The sequence below is a fragment of the Tetrao urogallus genome (assembly GCF_951394365.1).
Source record: "Tetrao urogallus genome assembly, chromosome: 3".
Taxonomy (NCBI): domain Eukaryota; kingdom Metazoa; phylum Chordata; class Aves; order Galliformes; family Phasianidae; genus Tetrao; species Tetrao urogallus.
Genome location: NC_136815.1, coordinates 7,923,081 through 7,947,789, shown reverse-complemented (window position 1 = coordinate 7,947,789; position 24,709 = coordinate 7,923,081). Strand labels below are relative to the sequence as shown.

Here is a 24,709-nt window from a genome sequence, read left to right as displayed (position 1 = left end):
ACCTCTCTGGGCAGCTTTTTCCAATGTCTCCCCACTCTGAGAAGAAATTTTTCCTAATATTCAACTTGAGCAAGTATTGGATATTTACTACCAGGAACTGACATTGACAAAACTTCTAGAAGGTTGTTTGCACTTCGGTGCCTTTGGGAATCTCAGCATGTTTTGCCTCAACTCCTCTCCACAAGAGTAAGTACTCTACCTATTGCCTCTGCTTTCTCTGGAACTGGAAGCATCTTTGTACATCCAATCTGCCAGCATGGGGAAAAAAAACACTTGCTTAATAAATTCTGCTAAACTGACAGAAGTCAGATGCAAAGAAAAAGTGTCAATTTCTGAGGACACTTTTTAAAAAATTCCTTACAGCTTTGTTTTGTGACCACCAGCTTCTGCCCTGAGCATAAGAAATGTTGCTATATTCTACTTAGTTTATGTATTCCCACATTGCCAAACAAAATTTTTAAGCTGGAACAAATGATCCTGTACATTATAGACTCCTCCAAGGAGATGACAAAAGGCAGAGTCTCAGTACTTTTTCAAAAAAGTGAAAAAATACTGCCCTTATAAGGCAGCTCTGTTTAGACACTAAAAATGGAACCAACTGACATCACCACTCACTTGAAAATCTTAGTGTTAATATTTCAATTCAAAAAGAAATATTTTTAATGAGCATGTGGAAAATTATTTTCTAGTTGATATGTACTCAGCTTTTTCAAAAATCCATTGACAAGATTGAAAGATTATGAAGGGAACTAAGCTGTCATGGGATAAGAAGGAAGGTCACCTCAAGGTTCAGAAATTGCTCAGAGACAGAAAACAGTATAGGATAAATGGTCAGTTCTCACAATGGAAGAGGATTATCTGCACATCCCCAGAGACCTTTGTTCAAAGTTGGGAGGTTCAACATCTTCCCAAACAGTACAGAAAAAGAAATGAATACTGAGATGATAGCATTTGCTGAGATAAATTTTGAAGCTATGAAATGAGAGTCACAACTCAAACTGCCTAAGAAAAGTAAAGAATTCAGAAAATCACAAGTGAGTGTGTTTAATGAATCAGCAGTTTAGTGCCTCTAAATGAAAGGGGAAAATAATTTTGCTTAAAACAGCTTGGTTTTTCAATACACTGAGGTATGTCACTTTATATAATATCACGGAATCATAAAATGGCTTGGTTTGGAAGAGACCTTAATGATCATTGAGCTCCAACCTCCCTGGCCAAGGACAGAGTTGCCAACCACCAGATCAAGCTGCTCAGGGCCCCATCCAATCTGGCTTTGAACACCTCCAGGGTTGACACATCCTGTAAGATGAGGATGAAGATCTTTGATTGTCTTTTATTCAATGCCAATGAAGTTCCTCAGGAATATTGTAGAGATTAAATAAAACAGCCAAGCTCAGATATTTCTGGGAATCAGTCAGGTCTGAATTACAGCGACCTGGAGCAAAGGATCTGAGGCTCTGAGCACTGTGGATTTTTTACTCCAAAGGCATTTTACCTTAAGTGACTCTGATCTTGACTTTAAGCCATAATGCCTTGCCGAATTAGAGAGTTACTTTGCTCATCAAGATGTTTACTCAAATTCCTTTTACAAAAGCAAATGGCAAGTTCCCATGAACATAAAACAAGAACTCTAAAATCAGCATGAAAGATGCAAAATATCACCACAGAGACAAGCAGTAGTGGAAATGGACTGGCGAAGTTTGTTCAAAACAGAGTTTAGTCCAAAAGATGGTACTTGTGAAGTAAGTCTCCTGCTTGTCTCTTTTTGCATTGCCAACAATCCTGGTGTGTGCAAACTGATTCCTTTTGGATAGAAACAGTCTGGCAGGTGTGGTGAAGGAGTGTGGAGTGGATCTAATGCCATTTATTGCTAGTCGTTATACAAGGATTTGAACAAGTAACCAGGCTATAACATCATCTCATACTGAACACAGGCTGAAATGAGATGCAGGTCATTAATGGCTCTGCATGAGAAAGAAAACAAATGATGAAAGAAAAGCAGCTAGGGGTGACTGCAGGTGTAAATGAGTCCAGCTCAATCTTGAGGAATATGGTGAAAATAGCTACGGTCCATAGAGCAGTATGCTAGCCATTATTCTGGGTCATCTAGATATCGTATTTGCATTTTTAATGTGCTCAAAGCTTAAGTTGCATTTAGCTCACCATGAACCACTTTCATTCAAGTGAAGTTAGAGGCATCATTGGGAATTTCTGCCTCTCTATCTTATACAGTAAAGTATAAGCAATTATTTTTTTTTTTTTTTCTGTATTTGAATGGAACAGATTCCTAGAACCACATGAAAAGGCCATTGTCTTGTCCCTGTATGCAATAGGAAGAACAGAGGCGGTAAGAGCACAAGCAGCAGGAAAAACATTTATACTTGCATTCATACACAATGCACAGGTACTCACGCATTGGACAGACAATGGATCCTCTCTTCCACCCTGAAAGAGGCTCCATATAAAAAAAATGCTACGCAAAGTTTTTACAGCCAAGGAGGGAAACCTGGAATTTCAGTCTCACCAAAAGGATCCATTTATTTCTTGATTCAAGGTTCATGTGATAAACCGAAGTTCTGATATCTCAGGAGTTAGCAGGTGCTGAAAATAATTCAGTGCATTATATAAAAGCTAGACTTGTCCACCTATGGCAGTATGTAGCGATTTGCTTTAATACTGCGATTCAGATATCACAGCTTGCTTATTCGCAACAATGATGTCTTTCACATCAGTCCAAAACTGATTTAAAAAGTCATTTTTGCCAGTTGACTTTGCATATAGCCTACACATTAAATCCTGAATTGACACAATGGGAAAGAAGTGCATTTTTGTCTAAAAAGAGAACAGATCTAAGATCTAAGATTTCAGCTCAGAGCTGAGTAGACCCAGGGAAAATCATTTCACTGATTAAGTTCAACTTCCATGCCAAATGTTTCTCTGCTACTTAGAATAAAATATTAAACTAAGCAATCCCTTTGGAACAAGCTTTAAAAAGCTTTCATTAGTCATTAAACCCTTTCACTGCCTCATTAAATCTAGTAGTGTAATCTGGTTTTGATTAGCCCCATTGTTAAACATCCACTGTTGTCAAACACTGATAAGGAGGGAGAAATTGCTTTACAGATCACAGACGTAATTATGTGTCTCATCACAGCTGATAAAGTGTGAAAAATCACCTTCAGCCCCACAGAAATCACCCCAACACAGTTGGCACAAAGTAATCTGACCAGACATTCATACCTAAAAGGTACAGATTAATATATCTCAGGGGCCTTTGACACTTCACTAGCACTCTATGAATGTTCAAAAGAAATCTCAAGATTTGTGGGAAGGAAATTGAAGCAATTTAATTGATTGTCCTAAAATAATATAAACTTGTACTACAGACAGATTTGAAAAAGTTTTAATTATGCTTGAAACTGATAATGTTTCATAGGAGAATTGCCAGATCAAGCAGAACAGGAACTGGAACTGGAACTGGAACAGGCTGCCCAGGGAGGTGGTGGAGTCTCCTTCTCTGGAGATGTTCAAGACCTGCCTGGATGCCTACCTGTGTGACCTGGTGTAGGGAACCTGCTTTGGCAGGGGGGTTGGACTCGATGATCTCTGTAAGTCCCTTCCAACCCCTACAATTCTGTGATTTTGTAATTCTGTGACAGAAATGTAAGTATATATTGAAACAGATATATATTTATCTCTAGAATAATCACAGAATCACAATAATTTTAGAGATCAGTGCATGTTTTCCTATAGACATCTGAAGATGTAACTCGATGCTGATGATAAGCTCATAGGAAGTTCAGAGAATCCTGTAGGACATCAACATCTTTAAATGTTCAAAACATTAATAGGTCTTGGGTTGATTGGGTTCAATAAATAAAATGATTGCAGAAATATGTATGTATATATATGTGTGTGTAAAAGGGAAAAAAAACCAAAAACCTCGATTGTCTTAGAAAATTTCCATTCCAGAATGGAGTTCTGTGCAGGAGAACCAGCAAGTCTGGATTTCTTTCACAGATGATGGAATGTTACATTTCAGCAATGCTTCACAAGGAATGAAAAAATCTCTGCAAATGTTTTCTCCTTAAAATTTTTTGTACTGCTGATGCACTTTCATTTAAATCTGGAAGCATGTTGTAATATTATTACCAATCTCAGTGAAATCTTTAATTGAAAAAATCGGATGGCTGCCTGCCTGGTTGCAACACCAAAGGAGTCAACACAAATTTATATACACTGTAAAACAGGCGTAGTTATGCTGCCAGTAGAGTTGCAGATGGTTAGCACTGATAGCAGAAAAGCAGGGGTCAACACACAGCCACAGCTTACATCTTTCTAACCAAATGTTCACCAGTCTCCTCTTTCATGCACATATTTTGTGTGAAGTTTCTGAGGGAAAAAAAATGCTTACGGTTTAGAGCCATCGGGCTTTTTAGTGTTTCTGCTTTGTGACACATGCTATAACTTCCGAGTTGTCCTTCTCCAGATGCTAAGACTGTGCTATGCTGAAAACTGTATTCCTGGTAACAACAGTAAGAATCCCAGTGTGGATTCTGTTATTATTATATTCCTGTCATAAGGATGCTAAAAGAAGCATCATACTCGCAGGCTCTCATCTTGATGGGGGATTTCAACAACCTGAATGTCTGCTCGGAAAGCAACACGGCAAGCTGCAAGCAATCCAGGAGACTCCTGGAGTCCATTGAGGATATCCGAACTCCCCAGTCTATGTACTGGACAGACCAACCAAAGCTAAAGCATTACTGGTTTCTTCAGACATGAAGGAGGCTGAGGTACTCAACAAGTTATTTGCCTCAGCCTTCACTGCCAGTCAGGCTTCCTACACCTCTCACATCCTTGAACCTCTAAGTGGCAGTTGGGACACCAAAAAGCCTCCCACTGTACGAGAAGAGCATGTTTGAGACCACCTGATGAGATTTATGGGGATAATAATAAAATAATAAATGAGAGGAGATTTACATTAGATGTTAGGTGGAAAGTTTTCACTTAGAGGGTGATAGAGGTTGCCCTCAGAAGTTGTGGATGTCCCATTCCTGAAGGTGCTTAAGGCCTCGATGGATGGTTCCCTGGGCAGAGAAAGGGCCTGTTAGGCAGAAAAGCAGAAGTGGCTATGTCAAATCTGTCTGACTTTATGTTAAAAGAAAGAAGGAACAGAAGTAACATGCCCAACACTTGCATCAGCAGGGGATATTATTTTTATTTCTTCTATGCTCTTTCTAATGTTAATAAGTCTTAAAACCAGCTTAGCTAATTCATAAAAATTTGAAGACAGTACAGTAAACAGTTTTGTGGCCTTATGTATGTGCCTCTAATAATGCTTTGACTGTAAGATGTTTGGTGCAAGAGCTGTTGGTACAGCCTACATCAGAGAGATCCCAGTCAGACAGTTCCCAATAATCCCAAATACTGGCTGGTTTCAATGCATGATTGTGCAACAAATAGCAGCTCATAACTAATAGCTCTACCACTATTTGGTCATGGTCTGTTTGGTCATTTTTCCTTGTGTAAACACAAAACATACTGTCACTCTCAGAGTAAGCTCTATTTTCTAAAATGATGCCTTGCTTTTCATCCACAATAATTTATAAGGTGCTTTCCTGGCTTTCAGTTTTGCCAAGATTTTTCTTATACACTTCACAAGTGTATCAGAAGTGGAGGGAGACAGTTGTATACCAAATCAGTAACATGGTGTGAATGAGAACAGTAATCTTTGACTTGTTGCTAATGATTCTGTACCAGAAGAAATTTAACTATTATGAAATCATTTATGACTAAACAATAATAGGAATTGCTGGAGGGTTGGGTAATGGGTCATACAACTGCTATCCAGCTACCTTATATTTTTGGGAGCAAAGATTTGGCATTCTAGCACACAGACACAAGAAACTGTTGGAAAATAATTCTCAATCCAATGGTTGTGCAGCGTTCATGCCAAAGCTCAACAGTCTCCAAAAGCAGTACATAAAAGTAGATTGATGGATCGATGTCAGCTGCTATGATTAGTTTTTGATAACAAATGTGATACTACATCTTGGTGTGAAAAGATGCTTTTCAACAGCTCCATGCAGTACATGGATATTATGCATGTGCTAGCCCTGCAAATACTTCCGATCTCTATTGCAAAAGTATTCCTATGGCCACTGCTTTCTACGTTTCCTTCTAAAGGCTTCTAAAGGAAATAGGCTAATGTCCTGTGCATCAACAAAACTCTCTTCTGACGTAGTAAATTCAAAACTTGCATCCCATTCTGCAGTTTTGAAGAAGATTCTTGTATTTTCTTTTCTCTAGGTTGCATGACCCTAGTGATCAGTAGCTGATGCTTTGTGATGTGTGTTTATTGTGCACAGTGTGACAGGCCTCATCTTGTGCTTGTACACTTTCCTCTGCTGTTACCTGCTGCCTGCATTCTCCATGGCCCATACACACACTGAAACTTTCACCAAGGCTGTTTCTCAGAAAACATCTCATTTTCAGACTGGATACCAAGATTATGGCAACCTATATGTAAGAACTCATTCTTTTTAGTTCTAGTTACGTTTGGTACCTGCTATTACCTTTCCTAGGAGATGTAAGTGAAGTTGCATATAAGTTAAACGTTTGTTTGCTTTTTTTTTTCCCCCTGAAACAATATTATTTATCCACTAGAAACCAGAGGAAAGAAAACTAAGTCTGAATGGGAAAAAAATCTAATTCTGTTATCCTTTGGTTTGACAGCAAGGGTCAAATTTTCCTTAGGAAAAATGAAATGATCTTATATGACCAAGTTGTATGGATGCTTGCTTTCCATGACTCCAAAAGCTCACAAGGCTCATCATTGCCTGGAAGTCTGTATTGTGCATTGTCCCTACAAGATTTCAGAGATAAGCATCTCCTGGAAACATCATAGAATCCCCACAACAATCAATAAAGCTACAAGGAAGACATTTTTTGGATCTGTTGCCAAAATCAACTGTTTTCTGTCCACAAAATGGTTGTAGAGCTTCTCTTCCTCACCCATCCCAAGGTCAGCAAAATTCATACCTTTACACACAAAGAACAGAGTAGATTTGAAAGAAATCAGAAGATAAATTGCCTATCAGACTGCTGAAAACTCTATTATACTTGACTGTTCCCCTGCTACACATTCATATTTGCATAAGATGGCACCAGCATTTAGTACTCCAGTTACCAGGGTATAGCTAATTAATTAGATTCCAGGGCTGAGAGCCTTACATCATGAATGAATTTTCTCAGGAACTGGAAAAACTCAAGTAATGTACAAGATGGGAAAAGAATAATCCAAGATGATACTATAATAGATCAAATCCGTCCAAATCCAACTTTGGCGAATATCTTTGTGATATATACATTTTCTTTTCATCTCTCTGTGTATGCAGAGTTACTGTGAAACTCAATTTTTTTTTAACCTTCTCAGGTTGCAACTGAAGAAAATGCATCAGTTCAACCCATCAGCCTGAGTCGATGGATATATTCTATTTCTTTCCAGTACACTTTAAAAGAAGGCTATTCATCTTTATCTTCCATTAAACATCTATGAAGAACCATAAAGCATTTCAGAGAGGCTAAAAAAGGCAGAATTCAATTGTAATGTTTTCTTTCTAACCACTGCATTTTTTTGCATTATGTTTTTCTAAGTAAAAGAGAGGCCACTTTCAAAGAATATATCAAAGAATATATATCATGAAATGCACTGACCATTATTATGGGTACTACATGAGCCTAGACTGCTACTTAACAACATACCTTAAGTGGCATTTTAGCGGTTTGGTTACAAATACATCTTATTAATTTTCTATTTTAAAGACAAAAATAAAATCTAACCACAAAATACCCTTTGACACTTCCTGAGTTTAATTTGCTTGCTGCATCCCGTTTGGCTAGAAGTAAAAGCTGTTTTGAATCAAAAGCATTTTCTTTCCGCAGGGCCAAAGAAGTCTTCCTTTACAGAGAAACAGTTTCAAATTAATTAGTAAGGTAATGTAGATCACTTAATTTGTTTTTTTGGTTGGAGTTTCTCTTGGTTTGTTTTTTTTTTGTTTGTTTGTTTGTTTTGTTTGTTTGCTCGTTTTAAACTTGGTCTTAAAAAAAAAAAAAAAAAAAAGTTGGTTAAATGCTAGTTTCCCTACTAAAAGATCAGAAGAGGCATTCAGGCACATACATCCTGAAATCAATTGTTTTATAGACAACAGAGTTAATGAGGCTCGATTTCCCCTGATCTGATGTCATATTGTCCCCCATTTCTCACATTTCACCAACAACCCAACCTTGTAATACTTGCTGTGACCCTCCTTCCGCAAAATTCCTTTGTCTACTCAGTATCTAACATCTCTTTCCATAGCAATTCAAGGTCTAAGGTTATTTTGTAAATACATCCTACACCCATCAGCTTCCCCTCAGGTTTCCAGAGCCTCATCACCATCATCATTCACTCCTTTCTCTAACTACCACCCAACAAGAGTGTTTACATGCCCAAAGAGCTACTCATGTAGTGATTAGCTGAGTGACTACTAACAGAGTTAATAATTCCTAAGTTCTCTCTTCCCAGTGGCCATTTTCACTAACTTCAGAGGAGCTGAATATTTCTGTGATTCTTCTTTTCTGTTAAACAGGGTAAAAATAACCAAAATTACTTTTGAAAGCAGAACAGAGATAAGAATGACATGAACCTCATTTTCTTGGGAAAACAGAGAGGGAAAAAGGAAATTTGGTCTTACTTAACTGCAATAATTTTCAGTTATGAAATGGTAATTCAGAATACATTCGTTCTTTGATGCCACTTGTTTCACTTCCAGGGCAATTCAGAAGCTGATGGAAAAATACGATAGCAGAGTCTGTGGCTGCTAAAAATGGGCTAAAAAATTAGGGAAATAGAAGCTCATCTCATTCCAGTTTCACAGTCTTATTTCATCTCGATGCTAACAAGAGCTAAAAATTAGCCTTGATATTTTAAAGGATGCCTGCCTGAAAAATCTGGAACAGCTCAGAGCAGCTGCATTTAGAGGAACAAGAAATCTTACTGTTTTCTCACATCTCCCCCACAGTGCCACGTGTCTGAGATACTTTCTCTTCCAACATTTTCAAGGAGTGGCACCAGTATACCAACTCCAGAATGTAGGAGCTCTGTATTATGCTGGGAAATTCACGTACGGCAGAGTAAAGCAATGTCTCTCACTCCCAGAATACATCACATTCTTTTAGTGCTGTTCTTCATGAAAAATGACAGTACTGGAAGAATACACAGATTTTTCTACTATCTTTAGTTCAGTCAGAATAAACATAATTCTTGTCTTGTTTTTCCTTCCTTCTCTTTTCTTTTTCAATAATAATCCACAGAATTATAGAATCACACAGGTTGGAAAAGACCTTAAAGATCATCGAGTCCAACCACTAGCTAACCATCCTACCCTAACTCTAACAACCCTCCACTAAATCATGTCCCTGAGCACCACATCCAGACGGTTTTTAAACACATCCAGGCATGGTGACTCAACCACCTCCCTGGGGAGCCTATTCCAGTGCTTAACAACCCTTTCTGTAAAGAAGTGTTTCCTGATATCAAACCTAAACTTACTCTGGTGCAACTTGAGGCCATTTCCCCTCGTCCTGTCACCAGTGAGAAGAGACCAGCCCCACTCTTGCTGTAAGCACCTTTCAGATATTGAAAGAGATCAATAAGGTCTCCCCTCAGCCTCCTTTTCCCCATACTAAACAGCCCCAGTTCCTTCAGTCTCTCCTCGTAGGGCATATTCTCCAAGTCCTTCGCAAGCCTTGTTGCCCTTTTAAGCTAAACAGTAATTCTTCGGGGAAAAAAAAAAAAAACTGACAATATTTGACTCTTTGACCCCCATTCTCATTTGGGCTTTACAGAGTAAACAACCTAGAAAAGAAAAAAAATTATATAAGCAATATACTTACAGAAAATATACCAGAATACAGAAGTATAACAAAGTTTATGGCAAGAACTGTAATGACATTTCCAGCTTCAGCCAGATAATACTTAATCTACGCATCAGATCATGAAAACAACTCAGGTATACAGACTACAAACAGAGAGACTAATAAAAAATCTTTCAAATTAAGGGAGGTACTTCTTCATTATTTTCAAAATCAACATTGCTTTTCATTGTTTCTGTAATCTTCTCTGGCTGTAGCTTAATAGGTCCTTGTCCAATTTGTTCCTTTTCTGGGATTATCTTTGTCACATCTGGGAATGAATATTTGTCAGGATCCACTTCTAATTTCTCAACTGGTTTGCTTCTGAAACAAGAGGGAAACAAATGAAAAAAACCCCTTCATTTCAGGGTCAAATATAACAGCACTGTTTTGGATACCTGTTATTAAACTTAATGACTTCATTGCAAGAGTTGTTACTGAGCCCAATTAAATGAGGATTAAAAGTCCTTATTACTTGAAAATTGTTTGTTATAAAAACTCAGTGTAAACAATGAGTACTACAAAAGTACAGCTAAATCTTCACTATTTTTTACAACAGAATCTCTATCTTACAAAAATAAACACTGATAGTTAATTTGCTGGCATCTGTAATTTGTCTAATATCAGGACATGAAGATTGCTGGTGTCATATTTTAAGTGACTGGCTTCTGATGTAAGACAGGATTTTACAATCATAACTGTTCCTTCATCCTTCTGTTCACTGTTATCACACAAGGTGATTATTAGTTATAGGATGACAAATTTATCTTTGGAAAGCAGAAATACTCCTTTAATTAGACAGAAAATGTAATTGTACTAATTTGCATGTTTATATCAGCTAATTCATAGGTTTTGTTAGTGGAAATACTAGCAATGTTTGTATTATGAAAAAAAGATAGTATAAGAAAGGCCAGAAGTACAAAAGAATCTCCAGATTCAACCACTATTAAGGAAATTGTTTTAGATTACACTTGCAGATGTGGACAGTCCACTCATTAAGGCAACCAAACAACACCACATGATGATCAAAGACTTGAAATATACTTTGTCTTGCAAAGTCTGTCTTTTAAAAAAAAGGCAAAATGGGAATTTCATTGTCTGATGATCTAATTCCTGAAAATTCCAGCATGGTTTGTTTATCTTCATACTGATTTTACTATTACACTAAGGACTACTTTGGGTCAAAGTTCCAAGCTAAACATTACAAAAGACAGTACATTACAAGATGTGAGAAAACTCCTTGTTTACCCAGGAGATCAGAAAGGTTTACTAAGACTAGAACAAAGGAAAATGTAGCAAGGTTACTGGTTGAAAAAATGCTTTACTTTGATGACAAATTAGGTAATGAAAGTATGTAAATAAAGTATATAAGAAGATCTTTAATTTGAAATACACCATCTTCAGTTTTTAAAAAGCGAGGTTTTGTGAAGAAGCTTCCAAAGTCTGCCCATGCTTCTTCATTAGTCTCCCAGGTCATGCCTGTGTGTCAGATCCCTGCCCAACTTACGGAGAAATGAAGAGGCAGGTTTCTTCACTTATGCTAGGGCCAAGGAAAACATGACTAACAGAAGAGTAATAGTCAGATTAGCCACCTCTTTCAGCATTATGCCACTAGAATTTTCTTGTTCTAAGGGAATTTTTTGCCCATTTTGCTGGGCAGGAAATGTCCAGAGAAGCCTACCTCTTAATAATCAGAAAAATCTTTTCCCACAAGCGATGAAAACAAAAGCCACTGAGAAAATGTGTTACGAGGACAGATACAATAAAATTGTCATTTCTTTACTCTGAATGTTCTTCCATTTATGAGGCTAGATTTTTAATTAAACTAAACAGTTTAATGACACAAAATTCTGTGGCAACATTCCAGAAAATGTTCATTCCTTAGAGTTAAGAAACAGTTCTGTTTCCTCTGTGATTTGTGAAAAGTGCTGTCACTTTGAAGGATTTTATAAGTAGCCACTGGGGGATTCTAAAAAGAACACCTTTTTTTTTTTTTTCCTGTCTAGAAAATTAATATAATCACTAATGACAAGTCACTAATTTGAAGGCATCTCAGAAAAAAAGTAAAAAAGCATAAATATTAAATTTAATCAGCCTCAGCATGTACTTCACTCACATGGTAGAAAAGATTTACCTTGATTTGATTTATTTCAATTATTATTGGTAATTTGCATTTGTTCTAAAATTGTACAAATTGCTAGTCATGAAAATACAATCAACATTATGGATTTTGAATAATTCATTGCTCAGTAGATGAATAAACTTCAATACACCAAAAAATAATTAACTGCATCATAAGTAACAGTCCACATCAACAAGCTTGTCACCAGTCATTCTCAAAATTTAATCAGCAAGTGTTATCTAGGATTAGCAAGGACAATAGGAAAGACTGAGAATCATCACAGGTCAGATATTCTGTACTTCTTTAGTACAGCTCACGTTACTCCCTCAGCTATCATAAAAGAAATGTTTGGACAGTGACAAGCCTTAATCATGCTGAATTCAGTGCATATATGACACATACACACAAGTCACTCTGAAATTATTGTTTCCTATTTATTTCCATGGAAACTACAACAGATACAAAGAGCACAATAACACTATTTGACAGAGCAGTCTCTCAGCTTCGAGACACAGTCACCACCATTAGCTGTGAATTTTCATCAGCTATGAACAAGAACCTTCATGTTGCATTCATAAATATCTCCATGGTCATTCAGAACATGATTTGTGTCTCATGTCATTGTTGCCACTGCTGAAATGCACCACCCACTGCCTCACAGTGCTCACATCCACTGTTTGGTCTCTGTAAGTATTCAGCAAATGTCAATTTCAGTTGGTGCCATTTTTTCTGCATGAAAGAGTTCAATTCCACACCTTTGCTTCATACGCACTTCCATGTCAGTTGCTATTTTGTCAGACCGCCTCTCTGCTGCCATCTGTCGCACAGCAACAAAATGTAACAGAATATTGCTGGGATGATTCAACCTCTACCGCCTTACCACCCACATCTGCCTCTGATGTCATTCATGAGCCAACATAATAAAATAGGAAGCATTAATTTCAGAACTGCCATTGCACATCTCCTGGAAATGCGCTCTCCCCATCACGCTTCTATGGAAAAAATGGTATGACTACTGATGATGTCATGACTATCTGAAAAATTTTGGAAGAAGGAATGCAAAGATTTTCTGCCTAGGAGAGTAAAAACTATTCTTGTTGCTAATGCTTTTTCATAAACAGTGGTAAAATAGTGATGAAGACAATAAGACCAACTACAATACATCTATCAGCCTCAGTGTTCACAAATGATTCCAATTTCAGGCACTGCTACCTGCTGTTGAGTGGTCTCTACCCAAGCGAGAATGATGATCTACAGATTAGATCATCAAAATAAATAATATTAAGTGATTTTTCTTTTCCTGGCATTTCTTTCCCTTAGAAAGGTTATTTCTATCTCTATATAGTTGAAAGATGCTTCAAAAAAGAAAAAGATTTCACAATAAAGAAATGACAGTCAGTCCTTCAATTTTGCATAACTATAGCAGCCTGCTGATCAATCTGGTGTGTGACAGAGCACAACTCTGATAATTTGAGGGGGTTTTTTATAATTTACACTTTTGTTCATACCGTTCGTAATTCCAACATTTGATATTTTAATGATTTGACAGTTACATTTTCTTGCTTCAACTTCTGAATTTCAATAAAAGTTTGGATTGCCAAAGATTTCTCATACTCGTGATCCAGAAAATACACTGGCATTTGACTGAAAGTTTCCTTTCTTGCATCAGCATTTGCAATGGTATTTACAAAGTATGACCAACAGCTCTGGAGAGCCAATCCAAGTTTCAGCTTCACAGTTCTGTCCCTTACCTTTCTTTTCACAGTCACTTCACAATATCAAACTGACCTTGCCTGTTAGTAAGAAACACGCTCCAATATGTTCAATATACAAATCCATCTTAAATCACATTTTTGCATCTTAATTATCCCAGAAAAACAAAAAGCACTGCTAAATTTGTTAGTCAAAGCTGAGTCCTGTTTAAACATCGGGGAAGCTTCTACTGAAAACACTTCATTCTAACAAACTGTTAAGACCTCACTTAAAAAGTACTGAAACGTTATATAAATAATGCTCATAGCAAGGGGGTCCAAACTAGATGATCTTCATGGTTCTTTTCAACCTAGGTCATTCTATGATTCTATGGAAAACACTGTTAAGTATGTCTATGCTCTGAGTCTTTTATCCTTATCACATACGTACATTTTGAGATGATTTTAGATTTTAAAGCTCAAGAACTAACTGAACAGTATTTTTGAGAATTTTCTGAGTTGTCCTTGCCCTTATGCAACTATGGATTATTAGACACATGTGTGAGCAAATTAATTTTCAAATCACTTCTTATGCGCCCGACATTTTTTTCCTCTGTTAGTCAAAAGATAGAGGTGTATACTGTATATTTTGGTTAGCTCTGGGCATCCATGAGAATGCAATTCAATCTACACTCTACGCTTAACAGTGAAAAAAAGCCTTTTAAAAATGTTTCTTAGTCAGACCTGATCTAGTTTCTGTTTAAAGTCAGTTGAACTACTACTTCTATGTTTTCTCCTATTTCAGACAATGTAACTTGCTTTGAGAGCAGGAATTCTCAGTATCTTCATAAAAGATATCAATCTATGTAGCCCGAAAAGATTATTTTTGCAAATCCATTCAACTGGCTAGATCTGTGATCAACTCCTAGGTCTTGTAGAAGGCACTCATGACATCTCAGTAGAACTGATAACTGATTTGCCAATTGTGATCTTGCCACACATTTATTCATCTTTTGTGTAGGCCACGTTTCAGTTGCACTTACCTGTCTTTTAGTTAAAATGTTCATTCCTGATTTAGGAGCAGAAATGAAGGTGAATTTGAGTTTTGAAAAACTGCATAAAATCTGCTTGCAGTTCCTTCAGGTTAGTTTGTCTACAGCTTCACAAAACTTCTACCCTCATCTTACTTCACATTTCCAGTTTGGAAATTAGTCATTTTGTTCTATGTTATTCCTTTCTGCAACATTAAATTATCACCTCTTTCTGCAAACTGCAGAAGTGTGCTGGGAGAGATCCTCAGCTAATAAATTGGTGGACAGGAGAATAGTCCTACACTTGGCAAAGATTCTTTCAAGAATTCAAATTAGAATGCATTTTTTGTTTTCATTTTCTGTTCCTGTCTTAGTAAATAGCTTTTATATCAACCCATGAGTTCTATTTTGTTTCCAATTCTCTCCTCTTGGGAATAGCTTGAGTGGTGCTGAGCTGCCTGCCAGATCAAACAGCAACAGTGTATATTAACATTTAGAGATATTTCCCATTTTCTATTTTTTTCTTTTCCAATATGATATAGGAGGAACAGTCTAAAGCTGAGTGTATGGGATAAGAGTCATTAGGTTTATGTATCTGCTACTGTTAAATTTCCAGTATAATTTGAGAAAAGTAAGTTCCTAACTACATAAATTTCACCTATGTACCAATGGCAAATTCAGCTTCTTTTCCTCATAAATTCTGACGCCAGTAACAGTTAAGCCTGACAGATGCAGCTGCTTTATCAGTAGATGTTCTATAAGTATAATAAATCAAGAAACCAAATTCCTGCTAAAATAACTTATCTCTTTGAAGGTTTGAAATACATGTTGGTATACAGTCATAGAATGTGGCAGAAGTAGTGAGCGTCATCATATAATACAACTAATGAGTTAAGAAATTTAAAGCACTATATTATAGTTTAGCAGACTATGTCTGACAGAATTTAGCTTAGACATCTGTATCTGTCAAGTGTGATCACTGTAATGAATTTCTTCCGTAATCTAGGAGACAACTATTCAGCAAGTCCAACCCTGGAGGTAACCCATTGCTCAGCAACAGCCAAATGTAGGTGCGCTATTAACACTGTCTGAGCTGCAGCCAGGGCACAGGGAGGGCACAGTGCAGTGCCAGCACAAGTTATGGCAAATAATTGTATGCATTTTCATTCATTAGTCATACAAAGTCCAGAGATTCAACTCAGAAATCTGACTGTGTCCCTTTACTTTTACAAGCCCTATTTTACCAGAGAAAAACATTTCCTCACTTCACAGTCATGCCTTATTTGTATCACCCCTTTTTGGCAATACACACATTTGCAAACAACTGTTTTCAAGGATGCAGTAAAGGAGGAGGAAAATTTCATCAAAAATCTCTGATGAACATTTTGAAACCTCACTAAGAATTGCAGCCACTGCCATTGAACCAAACTGATGCATTAGTTAGATTTTCTGAACTGATTAGTCAGACTTTTTTGAACTGAGGAGCCCAGAACTGGACACAGTGCTCCAGTTGTGGCTTCACCAGGGCAGAGGAGAAGGGGAGCAGAGTCTCTTTTGAGCTGCTGCAAATGTTCTTTTTAATGCACCCCAGGAAAACAAAAACCTTGCAGAATTGCTTTCTGAAGCTACTTAGTGCAGTACCTCAATGTGTATACTCACTCTATCAGTGAGCAAATACATTCATGAGAAAGATTCAAAACCTCTTTTTTTCTGAATGGTTTTGAGAGGCTACACAACAAGAAGTTGTGCAGAGACAACTCCCAGTAGGTAGTATAGTTTTAGCATGCACTATTTCAATAATTTGAATGAGTTGATGGAACAAAACTGATCTGCAGAATTAAGTGCTTTTTTGGCTCTGCTATCGGAGCAGACCATTTTATAAACAGCACCAGACAGGCTATTAGTCTAAGGTTTTTATACAGTGTTGTAACCTATACAAATGAATATTTTCATATTTTTAACAATAAGATACTCAATAGAAAGCAAATACTCTGGTAATTGAATAACTTAAGTACAAAAATTAAAATTAATGGAAAAGAAAAAAAGGAATTACCTTGTACTTTTTTTGTACATCGTGTTGCTGTCAGAAGGTTTGACTGAAGTTGATGATTTTTGCTTAGCCAGGATTATTTCTTTAACCTAAAATAAAAATAGACAGAAAAATACGTCCCACAAAAGTTGATATTTATGCTCAAAAGCATTTAAATTATCTGTCAAAAATTGAAGCAGTAAGAGGATGTGAATAAATTTTCTCTTGTGACCTTTTGTCTTTCTGTTAGGTTTTTAAACTTTTCACTCAGGATGAAACATGTATAAGGCCATTTAACCAAATGATTTAAATGGAATCATATTCAAATACATATATGAATATGCATATTTTTAAATGTTTAAATATATGTATATATATATGTTTTCTTGTTTAGTACCACGTAAATAATGCACACTGATTTTCTCTGTAGCTAATGAGCTTTTTCTTGATGCATCTTCTGCTTGTATTTGAGTCTTAATGTCTATATTAGTTCAGACACTTTTATTAAAGCACCTGCTAAGTTCTGGACTTCTCACTATTTATGAAAAGGAGAAGTGACTACAAAGTCTTTCAGCGACTTTACTAAAATTAAATTTCAAGATTGAAGCCTAAGTGAATTCCCTTTCTCAAAGAAAACATGTCCATCGCCATTTTGTTTAAGGAACGTATTTCATTTCTCATGGCAAAAACATCTCTCTTTCCTTTCATAACAACATCATGGGAAAGGGATCCCTTAAGCACTTGAAAGGAAGGGGGAGAACAGGAACACAACGGAACTATAAGAGAACTAAAACAAATAGTTTATTTTATCTAGTATGTTGTAGTAAAATTGACTTGAAAGTATTCTGTTCCAGATCTCTTAAAGTCTTTGCTCCGAACTGTGTAACAAGTAAGACAGATTTATAATTCTGTAGCTTCTATAATCCATTTCTGAAATGCATTGCCAAGAGGCTGATCCCTTCTGATTCTGTATACACTCTGGTGAAGGAAAGTCTTTTTCTTTGAATCTTCCCTCACTTCACAGAGCGCCCTAACGTGCATTCCTTTGATGACCCTGACACTAATGTTCCTTACTTCACCCACTGAATACACTGACAAGGAAAGTAAGGAAAATCACTGGTCCTGCAATCAACAGGAAAGGATTCCTCAACAGGATAAAGTTTTTTCAAGGGTTTGTCAAATAAGAAAAGGGTTAGGATTTGTGTACTATATCATCATTTTTTTACTCAAAAGCTCTCTTGCTCAAAAGATGTCAAGAAAAAAAGTAGGTGATATTGTCTATTTTATTTTTGTTTCTTTTGAAACAATATACAACCATGGTATGTGAGGTTCAACAGGACAGTGATCACATGCTGATCTCTCAGAGAAGTCAAGAAAGTGAGCTTAACTAACATGGAAAACGGAAATGACAGAGTTAAACTTTGGCTAAATATAAGACTTTGGGCTCAGGAGAAAGTTAAATGACTGGAATTTGAAATCTGTAATATACAGGAAGAAAGTCTAAGTGAATATAGTGAAGCTTTCTGGAAGTAGTTCTACGAAACTGTTGTTAGTAGTTAGAATGTTCAGAAACCAGATAAGAGAGGTCTTTTAAGAACATTAGCAGATAACTCTAAAAATGGAGTGTTAAACAGAATCTGGCATATATTTGAGAAAAGAGAAGGAATTTGTGAAAACAATATTTTTAAGCTGAGTCATCTTTTCAGCCTACAGTTTTTTCCTACAATGGCTTTCTTTTCCTGAAATGTGAATTCCACTGAGTAATAGAGTTCATCTGAAACATATTTATTCTGAAGGAAGAAATGATTTGTAGGGTTCCACAGCTGTATGTCTCCATATGAACTGGATGGCAGTGAAATATTACTACATTTTCCACACCGAGCTGAGTGAGAATTCTATGAAATTTTATCAGATAATTCTTACACTGACATGTGTGATATATATCCTTCTATTTTCATATTAAGGTTACTAATTCTCAATGGCCTGTAAGTTTCTGAATGCTTTTGAACACCTACACTATAAAAAGCTGTCAGAATTCATTTGTTATTGCTTCTATAATGAAGGGTTAAACAAAAAAATCAAAGTTTTCCCTTTGCTTTACTAACACAAGGAAAGCTAAGTTTTAAAACTTGAAACATGATACGGAATGTATCAGAACCCTGAATAAAAAAATGTTTGCTAATAATGCTGATTTCTGTTATTGTTCATGAGCAGTAATTAACAAGCCTCTGGTATAATCTATTGATAGCATTTTACAAAATTGATGATTTAATATGTCAATTTTGGTTAAAGTTAACCAAGAAACTCTCACTTTTTATCTTCCCTGCAAGATATTTTGATATTTAGGGAGTGCCTTAGAAATTTCTGACACCCATTCTGCATTGGTTTGCTGTACAATAAATAGTACATTTAAGAAAAGTGTTTCCAGAAAACGAGGTGAAAATAATTTACTTTCTTCTGCGTTATGTGGAATTTACTATCTATAATATCTATGGAATGGCAAGGCCATCGGAGAGTCAACTAGAGAGATTTTACTTCTCATTTTAAAGGCTGGGAAAATACGATGAACAGGCTGGAAGATGTACAGTGAAATATTTAGCAACCTACCCAGAAACTCACTAAAGCAAGAAAAAAAACACTGAATTCAGTTAGCATTCTGTTAGAGATCTTTTCTGGATAGTACTGCAAAAAGCCTTCTGTATAAGTCTGCTTTTTAGTTTAATAGTATTTTAAGAATTTCAGTTACCTATGGAACGTGCTAGCTCTTTTATCTAGTTACAAATAATTTTATTTTTTATATAATTTATATATTTTTTTTAATAATTATTTATCAGGATCAGAAATGTTAAATACAGTGCAATATAGTCATTAGGTTTTTCTTATCACTGATACAAATTGAAAAGAAGCTGCATGAACTGTCCTTCCTCTCATCTTGAAATATCAAATTAATATCAAGTTTATGATAAAAAATTAGTGCTATCAAATATTGTTCATATCTTCAACCATAAAGTTCTGGAAGAAAAGCTTGTGCTGGCATTACAGTTACTCCCAAAATTTATTCATTATATTACTTCCCTAGAATACATTCTTTTCATATTAATATGATTTCTATGGATATTTTATGGATATTATGGCATTTTGACAAGGATTTGTATCCCAAAAATGTCGTTTTCACACATGTGTGGGCCACACGAATTTTGAAAAATTCATGTGGTCTTATTATCTCATACAGACAAAAAAGCTTCTTATTTTCAGTTCCATTATAAACACTTCTTCATACATGGCTTCAGAACATGACAGATTTTGCAGAGGATATTTTCACATATAAAAAGCTGTATCTGTTGAAAATACAGGAAAAGGTTCTATTAATATTGATTTCCTTAAGAGTTCTTTAAAGGAATTCTAAATCAGACCTTTTGGCACTGTGATTAAATCATCATTCTGGAATGTTCCTTCTTTGGGAAATATATCCTGAATAACTTTAACTAGCTAGTTATTACCTTTGACTCAGAAACATTCCCAGTGTACTCACAACATTTTAAATACCTTCCTGTGATGCCTCCTCAGATTGTTTTACATACCTTTGGCATGCTGACAACTAAATGACCAGTTGTTTGTGATCTTTTAGCAGAGCTGCTATCTGGCTTGACTTCCTCAGGGAGCACTAGTTGGAATGTCTGTGAGAAAACAGAATTGAAGTATATCATGCTAATTTTTTTATTTTTATTTTAACCTGGATAGAACACACACACATAAGATAACCATCACATTCTTTGATATTAATAGCAGTCTATGTCTAAAACCTCTCAATTGAAATACAGTATTACTAATCCTAATACACGATTAACATGCTAAACAGCTTTTACTAACAAGAATAGCTATATGTATATTTTTGAATTGCTGTCATTTCTGAAGTAATGTTTCTAAAAAATGTTGTAAACTGATGCTTGACTTACATTAGCAATTAAATGAGAAAGCTTATCTAGTCTATTTTAGATTTAAATTAATTCTGAAATTTTATTTATGCAGTTGGTAAAGTCATAAATATGGACTTTAGTTTACTATTTAAATGTTTCAAATTTTTCAAAAAACTGATGATAAAAATAGAACCATTGAGAAGGGAGAAAAGTAAAATGGCATTTTAAACACTCTTTCAAAGGAATACACATCCATTTGTTTCCGTCTGCTATAAATTCCAGATTGTGAAACTGCTAAATAGTAGCCTAGGGCAACTAATAAGCTCTCTTAAGTGATTTATGGTACACTATAATGGAAATAAAAAGTGAGAAGGAGAGAAAGAGGGAATAGAATTTCATTTCAGGCTTTGCATCTCTTCTGGTTAGAATTTCCACAATTTATACGTGGTTCAAAATAATGCAATTATGAAAGAGTGTTTTTTCTGAATATGTGCACAAAAGTTGATAATTAGTGTAAGTCAGCTACAGAGTACACTGAATAACCATTGCATAAACTAAACATTGATCAGACATGAATTTAATAAGAACAAAACTAACCTTTCCTTTCACCAGTACTCGTATGTAAGTTGGCTGGACATCGATATCAAGCAGAGAAGTGTCCAGATGTCTTCAAAAATAAATTTATATAAATTAATAAACTTCACAATACAATTCAGTACATAAACTCTTCAGATTATTTAACTCTTTAGTAATAACTTGACAATTTGTAAACTATAAAATTCAATTTTTAGTTATTAAGTTAAATGAAATATTACTTACATTTAATGGGATGGTTTTTGGAAGAAAAATATGATATTCCTATGTATGTTCACAGAACATCAAATAAAATAGTGCCTAATTCTGTCAAGTCCACAACAGTATTTCAGTACAGCTACTGTATAACTCCAGTGTTTCAAAATCTTTGTGAAAACAGAGAAGTTTTCTGTGTGTGTGTGTGGTTTTTTTTATTAGTATGCTGCTTTACATTAATATGAAAATTTGCTTACTTGCTATTTAAAATTGTAGAAGCATTCTGCTACTATTGTTAGCTGGTAAATTTTTAATAAAGGGACCCTTTTTATATCAATTGAAAATAAATATTTATATTCCCAGAAAACAGTATTTTTACATTTCAGTACTGGCAAACAAAGATTGTGACCTGTAGAAGCTTCAGTCTAACATCTGCTCTTCATCATGTGAAGTATACTCTTGTTCCTGTGGCCAGCTAGTGAAAGCATGAGAACATATTTCCTATTTCCCTTCATTTATGTTACTTCTAAGGTGAAATTTTCAAACTTTTTAGTTTTCATTTCCTACAGAAAAGCACAGACTATTACACAATATCCAACATTTTATTGCAAGAGAACAGAATTTTTAAGGCTCCAAAAAACCTAATTCTTATAATTCAGAAAAAAATTGAGTGGGCTTGTTCTAAACAAAATAAATAAGCTTAAAGGAAAGAACACCTGATGTGAATTATAATATAAACTCTAACAAGTTCCAATTTGGGGTAAATAGTCTTGTGGCTTTCAAATCCCTTTTTGACCCAGAGGTAAAGCCACAAATAAAGCTGCTAAATTACTTAGTAGTAAATACAATAAAAGAGTTATAAGGTTTCCTTCTCATATTTTGGTCTGTTTCAGATAACTTTATTCTAGAGAATGCTCTGTCATAGTTTAGGGAATAGCATAAACCATGGACTCTTTCCAATAAGCACTATGGACTAGGCTATCTCATCTTGTTTCAAGAAGAATTTAACTAGAAGATCCTGAACTGTATTGGAGCCTTTCTAGGGCTAGACAATGGGCAAAAACATTTCTTACAATTCTATTCTGCCAATGAATGAATGGAAAAGATTTTACATAAGTATAAACTGACAAGTGTGGAGGAAACTTGTCTGTAGACTGCAAAAGACATCAGTTAAAAAAAAGACTACTAAGACACAGAGCTTATTCAATTAATCTGAAGGGTCTTTGAGTTATACAGTTCCACTTCTTTGACAGAGGCATCAAGATTGATTATATAACCCCCTCTATTTGTTTTCCTCTTGAAATTCCATTACAAAAAGGATTATATTTGGAATTCTGTGTATTAGAACTTACGAATGGCAAAAATGAAGCGGAAACATAAATAATAAGTCTGACCTGTAAACAGCAAGATCCAAGATGAACTGATTGTTTTCTTCATCATCTTTCAAAGAGAAATGAAGCCTAATAGTAATGATAAGACACACCATCAGAATCCATTGGGATGAATAAACAAACATTATGACCCTCTTCAACTACTAACAATTTCAGGTAAATAAAAATGATAGTGATCATGATCATGTGATAATGTGACATGAATATTTGACAAATGGTTTCAAATTTTCCTCATAAGTAGTAAAAGATATTAACATAGTGACATTTGAGCTAGAGTCACTCTTATATTTGCTTTCTGTTCTTACCCGATCCCCAAGAAACAAATAAAAATTGTGCTGAAGGTTAGTTAACTTCAGTCTGTCAGTGCAGAAAGAGAGACATCTGCTGGCAAAGTGTCTTTTTTATAGATATCTTCATAGAAAGACCGTTCATGAAAAGCATGAACAGCCTGAAACCCAGTAATTCTAACTTCATAATTTGTTTATTGAAAAAAAAAAAAATTGCATGGTTTTTCTTGTGGAAGTTACCTGTAGCATAAATATCTGCATCTGCATTTGTAAAATAAATAAAAATGCATAACATCCTTGATTCTACAAGCTTTGTCCTTTTTGTTAAAAATAAGGCCATAGGTTTTAATAGCTATGTGTTTCTGATCTGCTGGCTAACTTCTGAAATTTATGAACAAATCTCAGCAATTATAAATTTAAAACAACTCTTGTACTTTTATTATAAGGAGATTTTGTCTACAGCTACAAGTTCTGATCAAATACTGAAACTGACATCAGAATCCTCAGATACTTTGGGTTCATCTAATAGAAAAAAGCTAAACTGTTAACAGTTTATCAGTTAGCAGTAATATCTCAGCAATGAAAATACAGATATACTTTTAAATTCTTTTCTCTCCCCCACTGTGACACAGACTAATTAGAAGAAAGCTTATGGAGCTTTTAGCTTATGCATATTTTTGAACAGAAAACTGCAAGCAGTACGAACAGCTTTTTTTCCCATTCACGCTTCCTTTTCTTACTACACCCAAAATCTTGAGAATGCATTAAAATACAAAGGGCAAAAAAATAGAGAATTGTTAAATTTTCTAGGTGAAAACTTTAGTAGAAATGAGAAAAATAGTCTTCTTTTCTGAATAGCATACAGCCATTCCTTTTGATAAGCTTTCAGCATCAGATAACCTTGGATATTTTGGACATTAGACTTAAGCAGTAAAACAAAACGTTTGGAGGGCACCATCTCTGTACTCTTTATTTATGTCTCTCCAATACCTGCCAGATTGCTCTGAAGTGCTGGAATGTTCCTGTTGAAGCCATAACAGCAAAGAATGTCAATGAACTGGCTTTACCTGGGCACATCCACACAGTAAATTTTAATCCAGTAAACTCAGGTGATATAAATAGGACTGCTACTAACAGTTAACTCTAGATGACTGTTTTTCCTAAAATTAGATAGCTTGAGCTTGATTCTAAATGCTTTCTATTAGCATAAGATTTAAACTATTTAAGGTTTGTCATCTTTCAACTAGGAAATCATTCTTTTCATTTTCTGTCAACACATTTTTACAGAAAGGTACATCAAAACAATGAAAAGATTATTCCAATGAATATCAAATAAATACAAGCTTTTCTGCTATTACCTATAATTTTACCTAGATTACAGAAAATTATGCATTTACAATGCATACAATTGCATTTGTGCAATGTAAGATTTCAAATCCCTTAAATTTGCATGGGTTTATGAATTTCTAAAGTTCAGAAAGCATTTCTCATGCCA

At 35.3% G+C, this 24,709-nt stretch overlaps 1 protein-coding gene across 1 annotated transcript in view; it reads right to left on the bottom strand.

The window, feature by feature from the left end:
• Nucleotides 1-10,094: 10,094 nt before the first annotated feature.
• Nucleotides 10,095-24,709, bottom strand: part of DNAAF11 (dynein axonemal assembly factor 11) — a gene marked incomplete at both ends in the record, with an annotated part of 28,052 nt that continues 13,437 nt past the window's right edge. The window contains 5 exons of the mRNA XM_079534029.1: nucleotides 10,095-10,281; nucleotides 16,855-16,940; nucleotides 20,412-20,507; nucleotides 21,345-21,414; nucleotides 22,931-22,996. Of these exons, the coding sequence (XP_079390155.1) occupies nucleotides 10,095-10,281; nucleotides 16,855-16,940; nucleotides 20,412-20,507; nucleotides 21,345-21,414; nucleotides 22,931-22,996 (505 nt within the window). The remainder of the gene's footprint in view (nucleotides 10,282-16,854; nucleotides 16,941-20,411; nucleotides 20,508-21,344; nucleotides 21,415-22,930; nucleotides 22,997-24,709) is intronic.